The 25,895-nt window shown below is 39.6% G+C and overlaps 1 protein-coding gene across 2 annotated transcripts in view; it reads left to right on the plus strand.

Annotated features, from left to right (window-relative positions):
- Positions 1-25,895, plus strand: part of ELAPOR2 (endosome-lysosome associated apoptosis and autophagy regulator family member 2) — a 184,816-nt gene that overhangs the window by 150,824 nt on the left and 8,097 nt on the right. For both annotated transcript variants that reach the window (XM_040472783.1, XM_040472784.1), the window contains exons 19-21: positions 7,048-7,174; positions 18,098-18,276; positions 19,221-19,386. In XM_040472783.1, coding sequence (XP_040328717.1) covers positions 7,048-7,174; positions 18,098-18,276; positions 19,221-19,386 — 472 coding nt within the window. The remainder of the gene's footprint in view (positions 1-7,047; positions 7,175-18,097; positions 18,277-19,220; positions 19,387-25,895) is intronic.

Below are 25,895 nucleotides of genomic sequence, written 5' to 3' on the forward strand. Positions count from 1 at the left end.
TTTCTGAGAAGCTAATTTAAAGTACCTTAGTCTAAAGGGTAATCATTCACCCATATTTGATAAGACTTTGTATATAATTGTCATGCACATCGAGGTTTGAGGACCATTGCTCTAGGGAACTGCTTGAACCTAACAATCTAAGTGTGTTTTAGTTCTTTCTTGAATCAGTTTCCCATTAGGGCACAAGGGGGAGCTCTGGGATCAGAACATGAGAAACAGCAGCTTGTCCTGAAATAATTAGAATTTTTTTTTAGCTGTGGGGCTGAATAAAGATTTCCTACTAACAGTAAGGAATTGTTAACAGAGCCCAGTTTCTTACGCTACTTTTGAAGCAGATTTACTTTGCAGTTTTCTTTGGGGAGGTTTAAGATCTCCATAAGAGAGGAAGGTGCTAACCAGGCACTTGCCTCGAGAAATCTCATATGCTGTAACCAAAAAAATCTCAGAAAGCAGACTTTGGCAATTTGGAAGGGATGCCACCCCCGGGAATTCTCCTCTCTTGGCCAAGAATCTTGGCAAACCAGGAAAGGAGACTTTAGTAGTAGTGATGTTGGTTGGGGCTCTGTATCTTGGTGACCTGGGAAAATGGGAATGTCTTAACAGAGTCGTGGGGCAGGAGAAAAGGGGCAATGTGTATTCTCTATGTATCTCATCTGAAGTTTAGAGGGAACAGCAAACAGCAAATTATCAGGGTTGCCTACTAATCTGCAATTGGAAAACTACAACCTGTCTGTTTGGTCTGGCAAATGCAGTTGGTTTCTAATTCTACAAAGTGTCTGGAAGGTGTGAGACATTTTAGATAAAAATTTAGCAGCATGATGTCTGTGGCAGATGCAATCTGAGAGCCAGGCTGGACTTTGGGATTATCTGGTGCAGTTTGTATCTTGGCCAGCAAATGAATTTGTAACAAAGTAGACTGCTGATATCCCTGAATAGATCCCCCTCCAGCCTCTGCCTAAGAAACTTTGCCAGCCTCCAGTCATGATCGGAGGTGGTTGGAAAACTTGGAAGTTCTTCTTTCACTAGGAAAACTTTGGACCCAGCATTGTGTCTGAAGAGTTCTTTCAAATATGTGAGAAATTTCTATTAATGGAAAGGTTTTGAAAACGCATTATTAGAAAATGGGCAAAAGGAATCATTTTTACTCTGATAATGGAGATGTCCTAGCACCTTAGAGATCCCTCAGTCAGAACCATTCATTTCACACAGTAGGAAACACTGAGGACCCAGGCTGTATAACTGTGTTGGCACATTCAGGATGGAATGTTGTCCTGACTGTGTCTCGTTCTGTTCTTACCATCATGTTTTCATCTTGCTGTTTTTTCCCTCCAGTTCTTCACAGGTAGAGATTTGCAGAGAAGCACACTAGGCAGAGAGACAAATATCACATTTATCTGGGGGATAACTCATTTGATCTGCAAGTTATTGGTGCCTTGTTTAAAATGAGTCATCCTCCCTCCAACAAGGTCATCTTTAGTAATGGTATGAGTTAGAGGAAAACATCGTGCTCTCTTTCTCTTTCCCTCAACTTATAACTATATTTAACTGCTTGGGTGGTTCATAAATCAGTCTAAAACTATTTTGCCAAAACCTCCTTCAAAATCCAAGTTCATCTTCAGTTTTAAGTGTAGCCTCAGTCTCAGAGATGGAGTCAAGCTAGTGGGTGTCTCAGGGCCAAGTGGAGAGGGGCTGTTGCTCATTAAAAAAAAAAAAAAAAAGAAAGAAAGAAAGCATAGCTTCTGAGAATATTATATCTCACAAAAGGGATGCTTCAGAGATCTGTCCTGAAGGCGTTCAGAGGTTGAATGTACCAAGGCTTTATTCCACAGGCTCTGATTGAGAGTTTCTCTGTCAAAGTCTTTGGACCTATAGGACACTAATGTAGTATCTTCTTTGGTTTTGGGGGAGTTCTGTTGAAGCCAGGATGTCTATCCATTTTGAGTTGGTAGGAGCCAGAGGATAATGATTGGTTAACGGAGTTCCTTGTTTTCTTTTTCCTCTGAACTATTTATGGACAGATAATAGATATCTAAATCTGCACAAGTTAAATTTAAAAGGCGATAGAATTTAAAAATTTAAAGCCAAATATGTTCTTAGAACAATGAAAATGAGGAGGCATATAAAAGCACTATGAGCAACAAGTAAAAACCCATTATGATTAAGAAATGGAAAATTCTAATACAGAATTGTTAAAATTATATACTTCAGCACTAATGAGTAATGTTAAGACATGACATAAAAATGTCATGAAACAGTCATAAAGTTTAAGGATCCATTTTGAAATAAGGATGACAAAAGTTTGACAGATTTTGCAGAGCCTGGAGGTAAAAGGGACTGGGGAGTATCAGCTAATGTAGTTTGTACAGATCTTGATCGGATTCTGGCTTTTGGTAATTAACCTCGGGGGGAATCTGTAAAAAGGGCAGTTTTTGCAGGAGACTGGTAGAATTTTATATCCCTGGATTTAAGAGGCATAGGTCAAAAAATCTTATGTTCAAACTCAGTCATAAGTGATTTATACTCTTCAGCCTCAGGGCAAACAAAATTGGAGCAAGATCCAAAGCCATTTTATGGACCCCACACAAGAAGGCTTTCTGCCCATTGGCATTCTTAGCAGAGAAAGGTTGAGCTTTCTCAGAAGCCAAAGCCGAAGGGAGTTACTGGCAGCTAGTCAGCATCTCCTATGCCAGACGATGCCCGTCTGTGAACTCCGAGATAGGGGAACCCCAAGAAACCCAGAAAAGCCTCACATGAAAGCGTCTGAGTAACATTAGTGCCCTGACACCAAATGAGAAAAGTTCTAGGCATATAAGACTATGGCCTTTCCCCCCGGTCTCCTGAGACCCACTGTAGAAGGGATCGAAACATACTTACACCGTACGTGAATTTATTTTAACTTTGGAGTTTGCATAAAGTTCAGGCAAAAACAAGTTTACACTGCTTTATCAACTGTCTAAACAATTAGCAATAGTTTGAGTATTGGGTTGTAATAGTTCATAAGAAATTAAGATTACTGTCCATGAATTAGTAGATGAACCAAGTAGACCCTGCTTTAGGTAAGATGATTCATTTAGGGGACGCTAATAACTCATAGCTCAGTCCACTTTACCCCCAGAAAATGTATCCAATTTAGAATCCAAGACATCACTTACTTAAAAAAAAAAGATTCATCTGAATTCTTACACATGGCCAGTGCTATCTGCAGTGGTAAGGCAGTTCCAGAGCAAAATAAGGAAACTGTAAAGTCTTCCTCGTTTAACAGTAAAACCAAATTAGGATGCACCTGGTTATCCTTTGTGTTGATGGTGGTTTCTCTACCTAGAGTTCACAGCCCTGGGGTCATCTTGTGGAATTCTAGCCTTGCATACCCCAGCTCTCCAGGATTATGTACTGGCTCTTTAGACATCTACTCTCTGGTTTCTATGGTGATCTTGTGGATCAAAAATTATAAAAGAAGCACAATTAGTGACACCTTTACAAGGCCAGGGGGTAGGGGGTAGAGATGGTGGTGGCACAGGTCATCAAAGGGAAAAAGGTTTCACATATTTGGCATTAAAGTGTTTGTCTATCTTACTACTTGCTTTTTTGTTCTTAGTAGAAGAAAAATACATATATATATATATATATATATATATACTCTTGCATCTTTTTTTCCCCCTATTTTCCTTTTATATATAAGCCCTATTGAAATTAGTACTGCTTCCTACATCCTTGTCATTTCACAGGGAAGGGCTGATTCAACTGTGGAACTTAACGTTTATAACAAAGAATCAAATTTGGATGTTCCACATTGTAAATGATTCGTTGGGTTCAAAGAATTGAAGAATTGATTCTAAACGAAACTGCTTTTAACCTAAGAGTATATTTTAAAAAGTGGAGTCTACCAGGGAAAGACACTGAATCATTGCAGTATTTTGACACCTAATGGCAGCTTTATAAGTTATATCAATGTCTTGATTTTTTCCCCCAATTCTGTACTTCTCCCAGTTCTATAGAGAGTGATGTGAATTGTTAATAGTCTTTTATATTTTGCAGTACTTTAAACTTTCCCAAATTGTTCTCTCATTTTGTCCTTTATAACAACCCAGTGAAGGCAGTGGAACAGACATCTCATTTCTGATAAATTACAGCTCTGAAACAGCATGGGGGAGGGGCCGAATCACTTGTGGAAAAACACAAAATCACTTGCAAGTCCAGCCGCACCTGTAACCCAGGTTTTCTCTGCAGAGCTCTTTGCAACTTTGATTAATTTTCCCCTTTTCTTTTTTATTTGTTCAGCTTTTTTTCTCGAATTTTACCAAACTTATTCTTTTATTTTCCCAAGATAAACAGCCCTCACCACCCTTGAAAATGTCTCTGTGTGGGAAAGATAAAACAAAATAATTTGGGAAGGAGAGAATTGAGCAGGAAAGTATTTTGGTAATTTTTGCTAAATGATCAAAAAAGTTAATTACCTTTAAAGTTTCAAGTCATTGTTATGCAAATAATAATTGTGTTCTTGAAAAACATTTCTAATAGGTTACTCAATTTTTTTCAGAAGTGCAATGTTGAGTTGGTTTTACTGATGGGAAGTAGGGATCTTTTTTTAGGTGGCATGATTTTCATCTCTTGTACTTACCATTTTTTTTTTTTAAATCTCTTTTTGTTTCTTGGTCTAAATATACTTTACTCCCTTTTACAAACAAATCGAGGCAGGTAAGAGTTAAGCCATTTTTCCAAAGCGTCGCCCTTCATCACTGTTCTTAGCTCTCATAGTACCAGGCCTCTCTTTCTGAAGCACGTTACACAGAATCATGGTTTTATTTACATCTCACCACGTTGACTTGGTCTACAGCATGCAAGCATTTGGAAGGGTAGGCCTCTAAAAACGTAGTCCATTTTTAGGCACTGTAGACTTCTGTGTCAGGGTTGGTATTGTAGAGTACCCTGAGAATATATACTGAGGGTATGGAATTTTACTTCGCTGGTAGACCGAAAATTACAGTTTGGGACTGCCTATCATCAGAAAGGCATCTGAAGTTAAAACTTAAGAAGGGGTGTTTTGGGGTTCTCCCTATGATTGTGTGTCTATCTTTTGCCCTAGGTGTTTCAGGACACCTGTACTCAGCAGCAACAAAGGTCTAAAGGAGGTTTTCAGGGCACTGCCCTGAATTTGCACACTTAATTTAAGGGAAGTATGGTAGACAAATGAAGGGAATAGTGTTCTCCCCATTTTAATTAATTCATGAACAAAACAGCCATTCCCACCAGAACCTTTCCACATAACTTCCTGCTTCAGTCAGTAAGGATTCTCTACACAGTAAAAGCAGTTTAATTTTATCCATGCTGTGTTTATCTGTCCCTAAAAGGAAGGAGGCAAACTGATATAATAGGCCCACCCACCAGCAAGCAGTTTCAAAAAGTCTCCATTCCAGCCCTGCCTGGTGGTTGGTTCAGTGCGATCCTGCACCTGTGTCTAAGGCCCCTGCGTCATCACCGGGTGGTGACAGTAACTGCCTCTTGAAAGAAGTCATCGTCTGGCTGAGGCAAACCAGGAGTGCACAGTCATTTCCATCCTTCAGCTGTGTGTCGATCTGGTAGTTGTTTTGTTTGTCTTTTCACTTAAGGTTGTTTTGTTTTCATGTCCCCCTACCCCCCGCCCCGCCCCGCCCACCCCACCGCACTGTCGAGACCATGGTCTAGTTCATCATTCTTTTCCCTAAAACCTTTGCCTAAACACATTACTTCAAACAGAAATGGCACCTCCATCCACCACCTAGTTCTTGCCTATATGCCTTGTGCCCACGCACTGTCCTGCTCTTGAAGCCATTGTGATCATGACCAGCTTGGAATTTCCTTCCAATCCGTCTACCATTTCATCCCTCTGGCAGGCATTCCTTTACTTTCTTCCTTTCTCTTCTGGCTACCTCCTATTGGATATTCTAGACTTGTCTTAGGCGTGCCTTCCACCAAGAAGTTCTCCCAGAAGTTTTTTGTCATTATATCTGTCTCTCCTTTAAATTAAAAAAAAAGTAGCTTTAGAGAGACAAAATTCCCGTGCCATAGAGTTTGTCCATTTAAAACAGGCAAGTCAATGGTTATTAGTATACTCATAGATATATGTAGCCATCACTATCGTTATTTTTAGAGCTTTTTCATCACCTTAAAAAGACCTATACCCTTTGGCTATTGCTTCTCTTTACCTTAGCTCCCTTCCATACTCCAAGCTTACCACTAACTTACTGTTGCTGTGGATTTTCTTATTTTGGACTTTTTAAAAAAATAACATCATTTAATATATAGACTTTTTTTTAAAGCTTATTTATTTTGAGACAGAGCAAGCAGGAGAGGGACAGAGAGAGGAAAAGAGAGACTCTCAAGCAGGCTCCGCGTGGTCAGCACAGAACCTGATGTGGGGCTCAAGGAAGGGCTTGAACTAATGAACAGTGAGATCATGACCTGAGCCGAAATTAAGAGTTGGACGCTTAACCTACTGAGCCACTCAAGTGCCCCAAATACATAGAGTTTTTGATAGGCTTCTTTTACTTAGTATATTTTTGAGGTTCATCCAAGTTGGGGCATGTATTACTTCTGCATTCCTTTTTATGGCCAAGTAATTTCCCATAGAATGGTAATATCACATTTGTTTATCTCTTCATCTGCTGGAAGGACATTTGAGTTGTTTCCACCTTTGAGCTGTTAAAAATAATGCAGTTATGAACATTCATGTACAGGTTTTTGTGTGGATAAACGTTTTTACTTCTCTTGGATTTTTATCTAGAAGCGTAATTACTGGATCATGTGGTAACTGTTTGTAATGGTCTGAAGAACTGCCACCTTATTACAAAGCACTTCTCTCTCTTTCCAGTCCCATTAGCAGTGTATATAGGTTCTAATTTCTTAACATTTTTGCAACTTGTTATTACCTGTCTTTTTGATTGTAGCTATCCTAATAGGTGTGGAGTTGTGGTTTTGCACTCACACATGGCTTTCCAGTATGCAGTAGGCACTCAAATGTTTATTGGACTTGGCTGAATATAAGAGCTGTCATTTCATTTTTTATTTCAGCAAGTGCCCAGCAGGCACCTGTGATGGGTGTACATTCTATTTTCTGTGGGAGAGTGCCGAAGCTTGCCCTCTGTGCACAGAACATGACTTCCATGAGATTGAGGGAGCCTGTAAGAGAGGATTTCAGGTAAGTGTCAAATCTACCTACACAGAGCTATGTGATTGGAGAAAAATAGACAAGTCTGGCATCACTCAGATCCTAGAAACTCAGGTTCAAAACCATGGCTAAGGTTTATAGTTAATGTTGCATTAATATGCATTTAAAATCAAATTTAGTATGTAAACTCCCATATGCTGGGGTAGCTGAAGGTATGCAGTGGCATTGGGAAAAATAAATCATGCAAAGGAGTTGTAGGCTATGGTGTTTATCTGGTTTATAAAGATATCATTAAACGAAGATGTGATTTATATAATGCAGTTATAGGTATAATTAAGACATGGGTGATACAAGTGATTCACTACAAGAAGCATATGTAAAGAGTAAATAAAGCATGTACACATATAATAAAATCAAGGTCCTATTCTGTATTTTCTGTGCAATCATATCTTTGCTAATGTGTTTTTTAAAATAAAGTTGGGATTCTCCACTCTATATTTTTTATTTCCTTTTTCCATTTAATATATTTCTCTTGTCATTAAATTTGTTGAAAACATGATTTTTAGTGATTGACAAATACTCTATTATAGAGATAATTTGGGATTTAATAAAACCCCCGATGGACATTTGAGAAAAATTGAAAACAGTATTTTTGTAAATAACTCTGTAAGGAACACCCTAGTTGGAAATTTGATTCTTTCCTTAGAATTTATCATAAAGAAGAGATTAATTGGATCTAAGGCAATGGACCTTTTTAAGGTTCTTGATACATATTACTAACGTGATCTGGTTGTATCATTTTGCGCTTCTGCTAGTAGTGTTTGAGCATGCTTATTTCACTGCACTAGCTTTGAGTAGTGCCATATGAAAAACACAAGCTTTTCTTCCTTCAAGATGACTTACCCCTTCAACTTGTCTGAAGTCTATTGAACTAACAATAAAAATGCACAAATGATATTAAATCACTGCTAGGGGTGGTAACCTTATTGGGGAATTGGCATCAGAGAATCAGATTCGGATAGGATTTCTGAAAATCTGGAACGCAGATGGGCTAGGGCTGTTTCTCAGGTCACCTGGAGTGGGGAGCATGCTGGAGTGCTCACTGCATAAGGGGATCAAGGAGCGAGCGCTGTGTGGTCCAGAAACATGTAGAGGAGCTTGTCACTGGCTGGTCGGGGGGCAGGAGTGCAGGAAGAAATCAGAATGCTCTACCTAATCTCCTGCATTCAGAGTATTAGTAGCACTAGTGTTCCCCTCTAGGGATTTTTCTAACTTTAATTTAGGAAGTGAACCTGTAGTAAGAAATACATTGTACAGCAAATGTAGTACACAAACACCAACTCAGACACTTAGCAATATGCCTAAAAATGAAATTAAATTTCATGGGACAGTACCTATTTTCATATTTTATGATAAAGTCTAAGTGTAAAGTTAATATAAAATGTGTTTTCATCAAATAATTTAATACAGAACAGGAAAAGTTCCCAAATGGGCAACACTAAAACAAAAATTAGGAATGTTTTATTTAATTCATCAAGTGTGCTTGCCTCTGGATAGCTCATTCCAGTTTGGAGCACACAGAGACCATGCTGCTCATGCATCTAGTACACTGTTCAGCCAGTTTCTTTTTAACATTTTTAAGTGGGTCAAGGATGAAAATTCTTAGCTTACAAAAAAAAAATGCTTTCTTTATAGTCCTCATAATAATAATACACTTTTTATGTCTCACAGTGGAAATGCTTTTTTACCATTTCTCAAAAATCGATACACTTATTTAAAAAAATTTTTTTTGACATTTTTATTTATTTTTGTGTCAGAGAGAGCCCGTGTCAGCACAGAGCCCGACGCGGGGCTCGAACTCACAGACTGTGAGATCATGACCTGAGCCAAAGTCAGACACTCAACTGACTGAGCCACCAGGTGCCCCGATACACTTATTTTTTAAAGAATAAATAAAAAACAAATGCATTCCCTTCTTTTGCCACCAAGTTCAACTCCAGGGCTTTGGAAAGTCAGATGACCTCTTTTCTAAATATTCTTTAATATTCAACATTTCTCTTCCAGAAAGTAATGATTAGAAGTTTAAGACCATGAGATTACAACAGTTTCTCTAATTTCATTCAAACTTTGCTTATTTAAAAAAAAAAAAACTGTTCAGCATGCTATAAGAATGTTATGAACACATAGTTGCAAGGTGATTGTTTTTAGATATTTGTTTTTGTCCTAAAAATAAACTTTTGGAACACTTTCATGTGTTAATCATATTGAAATATATAATTTCTCTCCCCAAATTTCAAATGTAACTTGAGAAATTGCAAAATTGGTTAAATATACCTTTCTGTTAGACTTAGATGTCAAGTTTGAAAATATTTGCCATAGGAGATCAGGCTTCAGTTAGAAAAATATAAATGCCACACTTAAGCTCATGCACCTTAGTGTATTCCATTGAGACAGTAAAACAAATGGGTATGACACAGGAAGTGGGTATTTACTGCCAGTCTCTGAATAAAATATTGTAAAAAGTCTGCCAGTCAGTGAGCTTTATATAATCCTAATGACAGCTTTCCCTGTTTTCCGTTATGGTAGTCCCGCCTTCCCCCATGAGGGATATGTACCCAACCGCCCTGTGAATGCCTGAAACTGTGGATGGTACCAAACACTATATATATACCTTGCTTTTCCTTATACATACGTACATACATACCTATGATTAAGTTTAATTTATAAATTAGGCACAGAGGTAGCAATCTGCGGTAATAAACGTTAAGTGAACGTGGTCTCTCACAGTATCTTACCGCACTAAGCTCCCCCTCCTTGTGATGAGGTGAGATGATAAAATGCCTGGGTGATGAGATGAAGTGAGGTGGATGACGTAGGCATCATGATGTACTGTTCGGCTAGTGTTGACCTTCTGATGATCTATCAGGAGGGTCATCTGCTTCCCAAGTGAACCCCCAGAAAGTGAAGCTGCAGGTAAGGGGGCAGGTACTACGGCATGTTCATGAGCAAGGGTGGATTTCTTTGGGTGGCAACAGCCTTATGATAGAAAAAAAACAGTGATTGCAAACTAGTGCTGTGGGTATCATTTCAGTTTTTAATAATTGGACTGTGTTTCTGTCCCATTTCCCGCTCCATCCTTTGCAGTTTTTCACTCTGTATTGACGGAGAGCATATGTTCCCAATTCTGTAAATATATTGAATCCAGATGTGTGTGAAGTTACATTTACACACTGCAGCAAGTACCCACTTAGAGCTGTTGTAAACTCTGAGAGTGGCACAACTCGGGGAAGAAATGCTCTTATCAGATTGGATCTTAGAAATCTATACCAGCTTCTCAGTATCTAGTAAGCATTACTTCCAAATGTCATGCAGTAGTAAGATTTGAAGAGATACTGTGTTATCACTAAGAGGGATATTTTTAAGTTTATCATCAAATTTATCTCACTCTGTTCACAAAATATCCCAGCATGCTGGAAGAATAAATTTTTCAGCTGCAGTGTCAGCCATTTTCTCCTCTGCCAATGACGTGACCGAATGAAGGGATAAGGCATTCTAATTAATAGTTACAGATGACTGAGGAATTGTGCCAGTAGCTTGATCTTTTTTTTTTTTTTTTAACAATTTGAGGAGTTATTGAAAAGTTAAGTATTCTGGGTTTACAAAGATCTTTTTAATTTGAAATTTTAACATTTCGGCTATAAGACTATCATTAGACATTAGAGCTTTAGCATTTTCACTGGCAAAAATTCTTGTTAGAATGTATTTCCAATGAAGTCATCATTGGCTGACCAGAGTTAACAGCTTTCTTTTTATTGTCATTATTTACACTTAGAGATGCAGCATTTGAATTTGACGGAACATGCCCCTCATATCTCACCTCATCATTCTTTTTTTTTTTTTTAATATATGAAATTTATTGTCAAATTGGTTTCCATACAACACCCAGTGCTCATCCCAAAAGGCGCCCTCCTCAATACCCATCACCCACTCTCTCCTCCCTCCCACCCCCCATCAACCCTCAGTTTGTTCTCAGTTTTTAACAGTCTCTTATGCTTTGGCTCTCTCCCACTCTAACCTCTTTTTTTTTTTTTCCTTCCCCTCCCCCATGGGTTCCTGTTAAGTTTCTCAGGATCCACATAGGAGTGAAACCATATGGTATCTGTCTTTCTCTGTATGGCTTATTTCACTTAGCATCACACTCTCCAGTTCCATCCACGTTGCTACAAAAGGCCATATTTCATTATTTCTCATTGCCACGTAGTATTCCATTGTGTATATAAACCACAATTTCTTTATCCATTCATCAGTTGATGGACATTTAGGCTCTTTCCATAATTTGGCTATTGTTGAGAGTGCTGCTATGAACATTGGTGTACAAGTGCCCCTATGCATCAGTACTCCTGTATCCCTTGGATAAATTCCTAGCAGTGCTATTGCTGGGTCATAGGGTAGGTCTATTTTTAATTTTCTGAGGAACCTCCACACTGCTTTCCAGAGCGGCTGCACCAATTTGCATTCCCACCAACAGTGCAAGAGGGTTCCCGTTTCTCCACATCCTCTCCAGCATCTATAGTCTCCTGATTTGTTCATTTTGGCCATCCTGACTGGCGTGAGGTGATACCTGAGTGTGGTTTTGATTTGTATTTCCCTGATAAGGAGCGACGCTGAACATCTTTTCATGTGCCTGTTGGCCATCCGGATGTCTTCTTTAGAGAAGTGTCTATTCATGTTTTCTGTCCATTTCTTCACTGGGTTATTTGCTTTTTGGGTGTGGAGTTGGGTGAGCTCTTTATAGATTTTGGATACTAGCCCTTTGTCCGATATGTCATTTGCAAATATCTTTTCCCATTCCGTTGGTTGCCTTTTAGTTTTGTTGGTTGTTTCCTTTGCTGTGCAGAAGCTTTTTATCTTCATAAGGTCCCAGTAATTCACTTTTGCTTTTAATTCCCTTGCCTTTGGGGATGTGTCGAGTAAGAGATTGCTATGGCTGAGGTCAGAGAGGTCTTTTCCTGCTTTCTCCTCTACGGTTTTGATGGTTTCCTGTCTCACATTCAGGTCCTTGATCCATTTTGAGTTTATTTTTGTGAATGGTGTGAGAAAGTGGTCTAGTTTCAACCTTCTGCATGTTGCTGTCCAGTTCTCCCAGCACCATTTGTTAAAGAGACTGTCTTTTTTCCATTGGATGTTCTTTCCTGCTTTGTCAAAGATGAGTTGGCCATACGTTTGTGGGTCTCGTTCTGGGGTTTCTATTCTATTCCATTGGTCCATGTGTCTGTTTTTGTGCCAATAGCATGCTGTCTTGATGATGACAGCTTTGTAGTAGAGGCTAAAGCCTGGGATTGTGATGCCTCCTGCTTTGGTCTTCTTCAAAATTACTTTGGCTATTCGGGGCCTTTTGTGGTTCCATATGAATTTTAGGATTGCTTGTTCTAGTTTCGAGAAGAATGCTGGTGCAATTTTGATTGGGATTGCATTGAATGTGTAGATAGCTTTGGGTAGTATTGACATTTTGACAATATTTATTCTTCCAATCCATGAGCAGGGAATGTCTTTCCATTTCTTCAAATCTTCTTCAATTACCTTCATAAGCTTTCTATAGTTGTCAGCATACAGATCTTTTACATCTTTGGTTAGACTTATTCCTAGGTATTTTATGCTTCTTGGTGCAATTGTGAATGGGATCAGTTTCTTTATTTGTCTTTCTGTTGCTTCATTGTTAGTGTATAAGAATGCAACTGATTTCTGTACATTGATTTTGTATCCTGCAACTTTGCTGAATTCATGGATCAGTTCTAGCAGACTTTTGGTGGAGTCTATCAGATTTTCCATGTATAATATGTCATCTGCAAAAAGCGAAAGCTTGACTTCATCTTTGCCAATTTTGATGCCTTTGATTTCCTTTTGTTGTCTGATTGCTGATGCTAGAACTTCCAGCACTATGTTAAACAACAGTGGTGAGAGAAGGCATCCCTGTCGTGTTCCTGATCTCAGGGAAAAAGCTCTCAGTTTTTCCCCGTTGAGGATGATGTTAGCTGTGGGCTTTTCATAAATGGCTTTTATGATCTTTAAGTATGTTTCTTCTATCCCGACTTTCTCAAGGTTTTTATTAAGAAAGGGTGCTGGATTTTGTCAAAGGCCTTTTCTGCATCCATTGACAGGATCATACGGTTCTTCTCTTTTTTTTGTTAATGTGATGTATCATGTTGATTGATTTGCGAATGTTGAACCAGCCCTGCATCCCAGGAATGAATCCCACTTGATCATGGTGAATAATTCTTTTTATATGCCGTTGAATTCGATTTGCTAGTATCTTATTGAGAATTTTGGCATCCATATTCATCAGGGATATTGGCCTGTAGTTCTCTTTTTTTACTGGGTCTCTGTCTGGTTTAGGAATCAAAGTAATACTGGCTTCATAGAATGAGTCTGGAAGTGTTCCTTCCCTTTCTTTTTCTTGGAATAGCTTGAGAAGGATAGGTATTATCTCTGCTTTAAACGTCTGGTAGAACTCCCCTGGGAAGCCATCTGGTCCTGGACTCTTATTTGTTGGGAGATTTTTGATAACCGATTCAATTTCTTCGCTGGTGATGGGTCTGTTCAAGCTTTCTATTTCCTCCTGATAGAGTTTTGGAAGAGTGTGGGTGTTCAGGAATTTGTCCATTTCTTCCAGGTTGTCCAATTTGTTGGCATATAATTTTTCATAGTATTCCCTGATAATTGTTTGTATCTCTGAGGAATTGGTTGTAATAATTCCATTTTCATTCATGATTTTATCTATTTGGGTCATCTCCCGTTTCTTTTTGAGAAGCCTGGCTAGAGGTTTGTCAATTTTGTTTATTTTTTCAAAAAACCAAGTCTTGGTTTCGTTGATCTGCTCTACAGTTTTTTTAGATTCTATATTGTTTATTTCTGCTCTGATCTTTATTATTTCTCTTCTTCTGCTGGGTTTAGGCTGCCTTTGCTGTTCTGCTTCTATTTCCTTTAGGTGTGCTGTTAGATTTTGTATTTGGGATTTTTCTTGTTTCTTGAGATAGGCCTGGATTGCAATGTATTTTCCTCTCAGGACTGCCTTCGCTGCGTCCCAAAGCGTTTGGATTGTTGTATTTTCATTTTCGTTTGTTTCCATATATTTTTTAATTTCTTCTCGAATTGCCTGGTTGACCCACTCATTCGTTAGTAGGGTGTTCTTTAACCTCCATGCTTTTGGAGGTTTTCCAGACTTTTTTCTGTGGTTGACTTCAAGCTTCATAGCATTGTGGTCTGAAAGTATGCATGGTATGATTTCAATTCTTGTAAACTTATGAAGGGCTGTTTTGTGACCCAGTATATGATCTATCTTGGAGAATGTTCCATGTGCACTCGAGAAGAAAGTATATTCTGTTGCTTTGGGATGCAGAGTTCTAAATATATCTGTCAAGTCCATCTGATCCAGTGTCTCATTCAGGGCCCTTGTTTCTTTATTGACCGTGTGTCTAGATGATCTATCCATTTCTGTAAGTGGGGTGTTAAAGTCCCCTGCAATTACCACATTCTTCTCAATAAGGTTGCTTATGTTTATGAGTAATTGTTTTATATATTTGGGCGCTCCGGTATTTGGCGCATAGACATTTATAATTGTTAGCTCTTCCTGATGGATAGACCCTGTCACTATTATATAATGTCCTTCTTCATCTCTTGTTACAGCCTTGAATTTAAAGTCTAGTTTGTCTGATATAAGTATGGCTACTCCAGCTTTCTTTTGGCTTCCAGTAGCGTGATAAATAGTTCTCCATCCCCTCACTCTCAATCTAATGGTGTCCTCAGATCTAAAATGAGTCTCTTGTAGACAGCAAATAGATGGGTCTTGTTTTTTTATCCATTCTGATACCCTATGTCTTTTGGTTGGTGCATTTAATCCATTTACATTCAGTGTTATTATAGAAAGATACGGGTTTAGAGTCATTGTGATGTCTGTATGTTTTATGCTTGTAGTGATGTCTCTGATACTTTGTCTCACAGGGTCCCCCTTAGGATCTCTTGTAGGGCTGGTTTAGTGGTGACAAATTCCTTCAGTTTTTGTTTGTTTGGGAAGACCTTTATCTCTCCTTCTATTCTAAATGACAGACTTGCTGGATAAAGGATTCTCGGCTGCATATTTTTTCTGTTTAGCACACTGAAGATATCATGCCAATTCTTTCTGGCCTGCCAAATTTCAAAAGAGAGATCAGTCACGTGTCTTATAGGTCTCCCTTTATATGTGAGGGCACGTTTACCCCTTGCTGCTTTCAGAATTTTCTCTTTATCCTTGTATTTTGCCAGTTTCACTATGATATGTCGTGCAGAAGATCGATTCAAGTTACGTCTGAAGGAGTTCTCTGTGCCTCTTGGATTTCAATGCCTTTTTCCTTCCCCAGTTCAGGGAAGTTCTCAGCTATAATTTCTTCAAGTACCCCTTCAGCACCTTTCCCTCTCTCTTCCTCCTCTGGGATAGCAATTATGCGTATATTATTTCTTTTTAGTGTATCACTTAGTTCTCTAATTTTCCCCTCATACTCCTGGATTTTTTTAATCTCTCTTTCTCTCAGCTTCCTCTTTTTCCATAACTTTATCTTCTAGTTCACCTATTCTCTCCTCTGCCTCTTCAATCCGAGCCGTGGTGTTTTCCATTTTGTTTTGCATTTCGTTTAAAGAGTTTTTCAGCTCCTCATGACTGTTCCTTAGTCCCTTGATCTCTGTAGCAAGAGATTCTCTGCTGTCCTGTATACTGTTTTCAAGCCCAGCGATTAATTTTATGACTATTATTCTAAATTCACTTTCTGTTATATTATTTAAATCCTTTTTGATCAGCTCATTGGCTGTGTTATTTCCTGGAGATTCTTCTGAGGGGACTTCTTCCACTTGGTCATTTTGGATAGTCCCTGGCGTGGTGAGGACCTGCAGGGCACTTCCCCTGTGCTGTGGTGTATAACTGGAGTTGGTGGGTGGGGCCGCAGTCCGACCTGATGTCTGCCCCCAGCCCACTGCTGGGGCCACAGTCAGACTGGTGTGTGCCTTCTCTTCCCCTCTCCTAGGGGCGGGATTCACTGTGGGGTGGCGAGGCCCGTCTGGGCTACTTGCACACTGCCAGGCTTGTGATGCTGGGGATCTGGCGTATTAGTCGGGGTGGGTAGGCAGGGTGCACAGGGGCAGGAGGGGCAGGCTTAGCTCGCTTCTCCTTAGGTGATCTACTTCAGGAGGGGCCCTGTGGCAGCGGGAGGGAGTTAGATCCGCTGCCGGAGGTTTGGCTCCGCCGAAGCGCAGAGTTGCGTGTTTGTGCGGAGCGAGCAAGTTCCCTGGCAGGAACTGGGTCTCTTTGGGATTTTGGCTGGGGGATGGGCGGGGGAGATGGCGCTGGCGAGCGCCTTTGTTCCCCACCAAACTGAGCTCTGTTGTCCGGGGGCTCAGCAGCTCTCCTTCCCTTTGTCCTCCAGCCTTCCCGCTTTCTGAGCAGAGCTGTTAACTTATGACCTCCCAACCGCTAAGTCGAGCTTGCTGTCAGAACACAGTCGGTCAGGCCCCTCCGCTTTTTGCAAGGCAGACTCGGGGGCTCTGCTTGGCCGGTGAGTCGCCTCTCCGCCCCGGCTTCCTCCCGCCAGTCCGTGGAGCGTGCACTGCCTCGCCGCTCTTCCTACCCTCTTCCGTGGGCCTCTCGTCTGGGCTTGGCTCCGGCGACTCCGTTCTGCTAATCCTCTGGTGGTTTTCTGGGTTATTTAGGCAGGTGTAGGTGGAATCTAAGTGATCAGCAGGACGCGCGGTGAGCCCAGCGTCCTCCTACACCGCCATCTTCCAGAATTCTCCCTCCTCATCATTCTTATAAAAATAATGTGACCCCTTTGAAATGTAGTTTATTTACATTAAATTTAATTAAAATGTTACAGTTGTCATGCAGTAAAAAAAATTTCGATTAGTAATGTCCTTTCTAAAAAACATGCTGAGAATTTTTATCCAGAACTTGGTTGAAACTTTTCCTTAAAGTAAATATGGTTCTCTTGTTCTTTGTGTCTAATTGCAGAAACCTCTGTGCATGTACAATAAAATTACACATCATGGTGTTATCCTTCTGTTAGGGTGTTGTTCAAGTGACCATCAAATACCAGAATATTTAGTCAGACACAATGGTCAATAAATTGAGTGTTCTATGTCATTTAATGTCAATGAATATAATCATCATGCAAGTTGCTGCTGGTCATTGTATTTGTTGAAGTATAAAAGGAAGCATGCACTGTATTCTAATTTTGGCTCTGGTTAGTGTTATTTGATCTATTCATAAGGAAATTCCTGATTGCTATTCAGTGTATTGATTTTGTTATTCACTAGTCAGTTGCAAGTTGCAGTTTGAAAAACATTGCCCTAACAACACTGAGTCGTCTACTTTGGGAGGATAAGAATAAGGACCTACTGTGGGAGGTGACCCAGAATAATGCATGGGAAAGAAGGGGGTAGTCTGTGTGACTCCCCCAACACCAGTCACCAAAGCCTGCCAGTCCTGGTGCGCCTACATGTCCTGGGTCCTGAATTTGCTCTTTTTCTCAGGGGAGACGCTTGTTGGAGGAACTGGACTAACATCATAGGTGGATGAAACCCGTTCCAGTTACCTGTATTAGACAACCTACGTTGTCATTTAAAAAGATGACTCAGAAGTCAGGGATCATAAGAAGTTTGAGGAAAAAAGCACAAATACTGTGTCCACATAGAGTTATTTTTATTCAACCTCCTCAACATGTACCCAGCCTTCTGATCTGGTGACCCATGTTTTTATTTGGTTTTGTTGTATTTTTGTTCATTATTTTCTTATTCATTCCCTGTCTTTCTTCTCTTTCGGAAGCTTCTACTAGCTGAGTGCTGAATGATCCTCTATGCTTACTATGAATAAAGAGCAGAACCCTTCTTCTGAATCTCATTTCACATGTCATCTGTCTATGTGTGTTTTTAAAGGAAACCTTGTATGTATGGAATGAACCTAAATGGTGCATTAAAGGAATTTCTTTGCCTGAAAAAAAGTTGTCAACCTGCGAAACCGTTGACTTTTGGCTGAAAGTGGGAGCAGGTGTGGGAGCTTTCACTGCGGTTTTGCTGGTGGCTCTAACTTGCTACTTCTGGAAAAAGAATCGGAAGTAAGTAACCTCATTGGAGTGACCATGTAAGAACTGAAGGATTTCTTGTGAAAAATGTAGACCTAATTATGGTTACATCCAGTAGTTTCTTTCAGAGAGACAAGAACTTTCTCCTAGTGAAGGACTTACAGGAAAGGCCTTTAAGAAAAGTAATGGAAATAATTATTTTTCTGGTAATAAATTATAGAATGTTAGAGGTTATTGAATTAGGCCTATCTGTATAAAACAGAGAGCAATGGAGGCTCTGGTTTGCTCAGGTAGATGGGAGCAGAGCTGAGATCAGAAGTCACGTTCTCTCTCTCTGCTTCTGTTTTTCTTTTCATGACAACATTGTGTCTTCTTGCTCCACTGTTTTCTTTTTCAGTTTCTTGTGGAAAGATACTTGCAAAGAAATAGACCAAGTTTATAGGCAGATATGACCTCTGTTTACTCCAATACTCCAAGAATCTAGAGTTGAATATTGAGCCTAGTTTCTGAATGTATATTGATCTGTTATAAGGTAGTAAATAGAAAGGAATGAGTTGTATAGAGAAACAATAAAGACCAAATCACTTACCTATGGTATTTTCATGCGTATGAACTAAACTTTGGAAAATTATATAGTGAGTTAGCTTCCAAATATTTGTACATTAAGAAAATGCATTCATATGTCAAGGTTTCTCTCTGTTTTTCAAAAGTTCTTCATAATTGGACAGTTTAATCAATGTGAGTTAATTGATAACTTTAACTGTACTGCCGTTATTCTCATTATTCTCTGAAATCCTCGAAAAGATTTCTGCATGGATGGTAGGTAAATGAGAACACATAGTGCTTTAGCTATAGGCGAGGGAAATTTGTTAGCAGTAGAGCAACTATACTACAAGAGCATTTAATGAGCTGGTTTATGACCACCTAAAATGAGTATTAATTTATATTAATCAGCCACTTTATTTATCACTACTTAGACTGGAGTACAAATATTCCAAGTTAGTGATGACAACTAACTCAAAGGAGTGTGAACTCCCAGCTGCAGACAGTTGTGCTATCATGGAAGGAGAAGATAATGAGGAAGAAGTTGTATATTCCAATAAACAGTCACTACTGGGAAAACTCAAATCCTTGGCAACAAAGGTGAGAGCAGAATTGTAAGCTGGTATGACTGTGCATTTATTGATGAGGGGCTTATTAACCTAGTAATAGCATTCATACAACCCTGTCATTTGGTCTGGCTCTGTCTCCATGGTTGGTTATCCAACAGAAATACCACTAGAAGTACACCAGGATATAAACATAAGAATATTCACTGCAGCATTGTTTTTTTTCTGGCTAACAAAGCAGAAACAACCTTACACACCATGAATAAGGAATAGATAAGGAATTTCCATATACAAAGTAATGGAATACTATACAACTGTGCAGCTGTGAAGATTGACATATCTGCTAATAGGTCCAAGATAAGTAAAGTAAAACAACACATAGACGATCACAGTAATTAAATACTCGTTTAAGTTAGTCTTTCCATATCAAACTATTAACAGTGGCTGCTTTTTGGGAGTCTTAAACTAATTGGAATCTTTAAGTTTTGAAATAGTGTATTTTTGTACTTTTTGGATTTTCACAAAGATAATGTATTCTTTTCTAATTTTAAAAGTCTTAGGTTAATTAAAGATCTTACTTTTTTTTAAAAATTTGGTCACAAGGTGTTTTCACATTGAAAAGGCCAAAGTTATATAAACTGTTGAGGTATTACAGGTACCTTATCAGATGCCATCACATTTGTCAGGTTTGAAATGATTACTGTGTCCAAACAGATTAACATTATTAAGCCTTAAATGTTGCTTGTAAACACATTTTATTGACATTCTTTACTATTGACCTAAAATAGGAGAAGTTAGCAGTTTACCCCCTCAGCATTAAAGATAGAATGAAATAGAGGAAAGAAAATGTGTTTCAAATAATTTTCAGCAGGAAGGACAAGTGACAAAAGATTACATTTATTGAGAATGTTTTAATAACTATTTCCTTTTACTCTCATTTAAGTATGTAAATATATTACAAGGTATCATTTAAAAATAAAATGAATGAGCCATATTTACTTTCTGCTAATGATTAACTTTTTTTTTTTCAATGTGGTACCTTAAGAAGGATGCTATTGCTATGGAATAACAAATGTACAGTTAGTATTAAGAGATGAAATGTTGCCCTGCTTGCAAAAAAAAAAAATCAAATAAGCCTGCCACTGTTCCTTGGCCAGTTTAACAGACATGAAGCTCCTGGTCAGAGACAAAGGACTGCTCAGCACTCATAGCAGGAGCATTAGCCAGGGTGTCAGAATTTATACCAGTTCCCCAAATCCTACTTTTCTCAGGGCTATGTGAACAGGAACAAATGTCCCTTGCACACTCAATGGCTTGCATTACAGCAAAGCAAGTCTAAGCTTTGGCTACTTGGCTATTTTAGAATGTGCAGTTAGCATGCCTATTCTTTGCTCTAAAGAGAGTTATTATTGTTATTATTCTAGACAGGTAGTATGTGTGTTCATTGATCCAGAGGGAGACACTATTTCCTGACATCTGCTCTGGAAAAATATGGTATCTTTAACTTCCAAGGCTACTTTCTATACCAAGATCCTTAAAGAGATATCTTGAATAAAGAGAAACCACTGCCTTGCTCATAAGATGTAAAGAAATCCAAAATAACCATGGAGAATTGTCTCCCCAAAATATCCAAACCTCATTTCTTTTCCTTTAAAATTTTTATAATGTTTATTTATTTTTCAGAGAGAGAGAGACAGAGAGCAAGCATGAGTGGGGGAGGGGCAGAGAGAGATGGAGACACAGAATCTGAAGCAGGCTCCAAGCTCTGAGCTGTCAGCACAGAGCCCGACACTGGGCTCAAACTCACTAACTGTGAAATCATGTCCTGAGCTAAAGTTAGATGCTTCATCGACAGCCACCCAGGTGCCCCTCCAAACCTCATTTCTATACCATCTTGGCTCCTGATCAGTTTTCCCATTAGTATAGCACTGTATCCACCACTCTGTTTAATCTGATTGACTAAGGCTGGGTTTCAATCTGGTCACTTTATTGCATATAGCATTTAAATAAAGCTACTACTGTTAGGACACCAGACAGCAAGATGAGATGAACCTTCATTGTTAGCTTCAAACATACACCCAGGGTCCCAGATTCAACTAGCTGATTAAATCACATAAACCATGAGGGTCCACCTTAGAAAGCCAGGCAGCTTTCTCTTTAAGTCCCTCTATTGACCTTTCCGCTCAGCCTGCAATCTTTCCATTGGCACTGGGATCTTTCTTCCATAAGATTCATATGGAAGAGAGTCACAGACGTTTTCAAAAATTTGCAGGATCCAATAAAGCTCCCACTTTTGTCTACATGACCATGGCAGAGGAACTTGGTGAGTAGTATATTCAACCAAGTGGTTACTATCTTTTTGATCTAGGATGATGACAATCCAGACACCACAGAATGTATGAGGGACTTCACAGACTTTGTCTTGGCCCTGAAGGGTGACGTTTAGGTCAATTATATCATCCATAATAGTGTTTGAATAGTGAGTTGATGTTGACATGAATGTCATCAGAGGCTGAGATAGTGTCATTCATTATTTCAGCTAAAGTCAGAGACAAATTTCATACCACCTTTTCTAATTGAATACCTGCCTTTAGGGTGAAGGTGAGTAACATCAGTTATCCCTTCAGATACCTCTAAATAACCAACAGTAGTCTCATTTTGAAAATCCTTGGAATTGTTTAACGGTTAATGATATATTGGGGCTATTTCCACAAATAATTGAATTATGACCACTTAGAACCATTCCTAGGGTACAAATCAAGCCACCATGTTTTTAGGAGAGAAATTAATACCTGGATTCTGCACGAGAAGTACAGTCCTGAAGGTACATATAGTGCCTTTGGAAAGAAAATAGTGTTTACAGTTGTTGGAGATACCAAATAGGACCTTATATTAGCTAAGCAACTCAGACTCATGGTGCCTGCAAGCTCCTTGCTGGCTAGTAAACCTTAAGGTTTCCCATTCACTTCAAGTAATTCTGTCTCTTCATTGTCTTTGAAGAGACTGCTTGAGGGCAGTCATTCCAACTTTTCCTGTTTGCCTGTGCTGCAAACTAGGTGGTACTTCTTCACTCCAAGGAATGACTGAGCAATGGCAATAGGAATGGTAGTGTTGATGTTTTGGGGGCAGAAGCTGGGGCCATTCCCTGTGCTACTTCGGATCGACTTCTCAGTAAGTTGAAGAGGAATTATGGTTAGAGCATCTGATGGGCATGGTAGACCTAGGAGTCTTTGAGACTCCTAGGTTTGAGAGAGGAACACTAAGGCATTGTCCTTTATAAAAGGTGACAGAGTGGCTCTGAAAAACAAATGATCATTAACATCCTTCCATCGTTCATACCTCTCACGGTCTAAAGTATCTCCTTCTCAGGCACCTCATTATCAGACTACATTGTTAATCTTCTTCCACTGCCACAAAATCAGTTTTTCCCATTTCAGCTAAAACTTTACCTTATTTCTACTTATCCCATTATTGGCACCCAGACCTATGCTCCAGAACATTCAAGTGCAAGAGGGACAAAGGCATTAAAAAAAAACTTATGATGGAGACCCAGTGTGTCCTCTACCCTTGTCCATGTGGCCTGTGGTAGGAGGTCTTGATAAGCTGTGTAGTCAGCCAAGTGATTGGTATTCTTTCGGTCTAGGGTTATTGACAGTCCAGTAAAACAATACAGATGGCTAAACTAGAATTATATTTGAATCTCCTAGACTCCCTTCTGGTGGGGTTTACTACCAGCCATTCTGGGAGTGGCTTTTGAGTAAAAAGGACACATCATGTCCAGGAGTGGTCAGGGTAGAAACCTGGATTTTTTTTATAAGTGTATATAACCTTATATAAGTGCATATAACCTCAACTTTCTTACTGATAATTATGTGTGACACAGCCAAGAGGAGATTATCCCTTTCTGGGGATAGCCATGTTTAGTAACTGAACGATCTTATTAAATGTGTGGACTAGGAGGAGGTGAGGGAGATAGAGTCAGAAATCTTTTGATTTGATTTTTGAGAAGGCCCTTCTAATGGTCAATGATATTTTTCAACACTATGAAGTGTCGAACATCAACTGAACACCTGTACTCTCAGCCCATATTCAGGTAGCTTTGGTGATAAAAAGGGCATCATTTTAGACTGGAAGTGATTCATAAAGCCACAAACATTAATAAGATTGTTTTCAAAGGCCATAGTGGTGTGGCTAGAGTCAACAGATCAGACTGAAAGAGGAACACCATAACCTGAACAGGCATCACAAGTGGTAAGGAATTACTGACAGCCCAAAGAGAGGTGATCAGAGATGTGACGTACATAATCAATTTTCCAGGGAAAAGCTGGTCAACTTTTGACATGAATCCCAAGTCTTGCATGCTGTGGTAACCTCTGCATCCAAAAAACAGTCCTTTACTTTGCGCTCAGTGTGTGATGCCAGATTCATTGCCATGGTGGACAGAATGATGGGTCCGTGCAGCATTTTTGGCAGTCCAGTGCAGTTTCTATCATGTGCTTAATTCCATTTGATCTTTTCAGACAATGGGTCCTTAATGGAAGTATCTTCATGAATGACCCAGATGATTTGATCAGCTAAGATTTGTTTCTGGAATTTGTTGCCCCAAAGGGGAGTAACTTTAACGTGCCAGTCTATAGTTTTCCAAGTGGCAGACCAAATAGTTTATTGACTCTTGGCAATAGCTCAAGAGTTACTGGAGATAGAATAAGGTTTATCAAGAGAAGTACTGGCCACGGCCATGAGAGTGGCTTTGGGTTCTGCCCACTGAGCCAGACAATTTTGTAGGTTTTCAGTTATTCATACCTGGTGCTGAGATAGGACAGCTACAGTGGCTGGTCGACACTCGTTGGGTGTCAGATCAACCAAACCTTCAGTGAATGCAGCCCCAATCATGTAGTAGAACTTTGGTGAACCAAGGGCCAGAGCCAGTGGCTTCATTTTTGGAGGTGAAGTAGGGGATAAAGTTCCCCCCGTAGGGTATGCTGCCATATTTTCCTGTGAGGCTGAGTTGCTGCTGGGGAGTATCAGCTATATTCTTGAATACATCATTTACATTTGACAAGTGAGGCTTATTATGCCCTTTCCACCTTGCTGACCCACCATGAACGGGACTATCAGGCTATGGCGTCACAAGCTGCGCATGGCAGTGGCTTTAAGTTTTGTCAAGAACTCAGTAATAAGCAAATAGTTGCTTTTCAAAAGGACTACACCTGGTAGCCATATCAAGGTGATGAATCTAAAATCCCAAAAGATGTTTCTGGGAGAAGGCTCTTTATCATTGCTGGAGTCTCTAGTTGGCAGCAACATTAATGACTGAGAATTGTAACACAAACTGGTCATTAGGGTTGTGAGGCCACGAAGGTGGAGAGCATGATTCAACTTACTGGACAGTTCTTTACATAGCCTGTTAGTTTGGGCCTGCCTCAAAAGATACTACTTTGTAGGTTAGCTGATAGAAGACAGCAGGGAGCCTATTCAAGTGAAGCCATATTGTCTCCAATAGCAAAGTGTCTGGTAAGGTGCTGGACTGCTTTTCCATGGCTGGCCAGATGGCAAATCTAGTCACATAGTCTCCAGAACCTTTAGTCAATTAGCAGGTTCCTGAATTTTGTTGGGGTTTCTCAACCATCTTTGTTGGCAGAAGTCTGATAGCACAGGCAGGGCTATTGAGACTGGGACTTTTAACTTGACACCAACAGTGCATCATTTGGGTTGTGACAACTTTGGGCATCAGAAGGTGGAGAAACTTCTGTGTAGTCATGACACAGGCACTTGTTGCAAATGGCAGAGGAATTAGGAACCCTTGGTATATTCTGCTAGCTCTTCTCTGCATGGGACTGTTCTTGATCAGGGGAATCTCCTCTGGTACTTAGGAGATGAGGATATATAAGCATATTCATCTCCTACTTTTTCAGATGTAGAAGCAGCAACATCTTGAGTAGGCCTGTAGAGCCCTTCACACAAGGTCACATTATCTTACCTTCCCTGCTGAGAGCCTTGCTTAAACCCCATTCATTGAATTTGCATGTCCCTCTTCTATCACAGGTTCTGGTAGAATGGTGACTTTGGTGGCTGCCACAACGAGTGATAAATGTTTGAATCCCTTCCCTCCTCAGAACTCCCTAGCATACTCAGATGGTTGTGCATAGCCTTCTTTCCCTCTCCGTGACAGGAAAACTAATCATCTTTCTCTTTAAAGCAGCTAAAGTCAAGGTAGATGAGGAGGATGGAATTAAGGGTGCAGAGACAAAGGCAGTTTCTGTGACAGCAAACAAGGCATGTGTTTGCTTTTGTTTTTAAGCAGCACAGCAGTTGGTCAACCAAACTTTCAGTATTTTGGTCTATGTGAAATCCTATGTTGAATGGCAAGGTTATCATTCCTAACATCATCTGTTTCAGCTTTGCGACTCCTTAGCAAAATTGATTTCTGTCTGAGGCTGAGGGTATTATGTCCTTTTGTTGATTTAGGCTTGACTCACATATTGGAGCCTTTTAAAAACATTTTTTTTAATGTTTATTTATTTATTTTTGAGAGAGAGCACA

The sequence above is a fragment of the Herpailurus yagouaroundi genome, unplaced genomic scaffold, assembly GCF_014898765.1.
Source record: "Herpailurus yagouaroundi ecotype Mexico unplaced genomic scaffold, PumYag 100, whole genome shotgun sequence".
NCBI classification, from domain to species: domain Eukaryota; kingdom Metazoa; phylum Chordata; class Mammalia; order Carnivora; family Felidae; genus Herpailurus; species Herpailurus yagouaroundi.